Raw genomic sequence first — 655 nt, 5'->3', positions numbered from 1 at the left:
CAAAGGGCAGTGCCCACAGCCAGCTTGTGCCCCGGGCAGGTGGTGGAGGAGCGCTGCTTGTACCAGGTGAACCCGGAGAACAGCAACTGGACCGAGGTCAAGCGGGAAGCCTGGGTCTCTTCCAGCCTGTTTGGCGTCTCGCGGGCCGTCCAGGTGAGCCCTGCCGAATGCTCAGTCAGCACTTGCTGACTTGCTCTCCCTTTTGGAGAGGCCTTAAAGCTGCTGATGTCCCCACCCCCACCCCCAGCAGCTCTATTCTTACCCACTGTTGGGTTTTCTGCCCTTTCCCCTTTCTTCCCATCCTCATGAGCCCTTGTGGCACCCGGAACTATTGCTGCTGGTGAGCGCAAGCTCACCAGATGTTTGGGACTGGGGAACTTGGGACAAAGCCACAGGGCCTGCATGTGACCAGGGAGCTGCATGTACACCTTCACCGACTTTTGCCTTGCAGGAGTTTGGTCTGGCCAGGTTCAAAAGCAATGTGACCAAGAGCACCAAGGGATTTGAATACGTGTTAGCAAGAATGCAAGGTGAGCACCCAAGGGCACGTTGGGACCAACTGGGATGGGTCTCCTGGTGTTGCAGGTCACACTGGGAGTACTCCAATGCGCAGACAGGTCGTGGCTTGAACTAACCCGACTGTGAAATCCTTGTC

The 655-nt window shown here is 57.3% G+C and overlaps 1 protein-coding gene across 1 annotated transcript in view; it reads left to right on the top strand.

Moving 5' to 3' along the window:
- Positions 1-548, top strand: part of PRELID1 (PRELI domain containing 1) — a gene marked incomplete at both ends in the record, with an annotated part of 849 nt that extends 301 nt beyond the window's left edge. Inside the window, 2 exons of the mRNA XM_008949839.1 lie at positions 40-153; positions 452-548. Of these exons, the coding sequence (XP_008948087.1) occupies positions 40-153; positions 452-548 (211 nt within the window). The remainder of the gene's footprint in view (positions 1-39; positions 154-451) is intronic.
- Positions 549-655: the final 107 nt, after the last annotated feature.

Source organism: Merops nubicus, unplaced genomic scaffold (genome assembly GCF_000691845.1).
Source record: "Merops nubicus isolate BGI_N331 unplaced genomic scaffold, ASM69184v1 scaffold32800, whole genome shotgun sequence".
Classification (NCBI taxonomy): Eukaryota; Metazoa; Chordata; class Aves; order Coraciiformes; family Meropidae; genus Merops; species Merops nubicus.
This window is presented reverse-complemented; position numbering and strand designations above follow the sequence as displayed.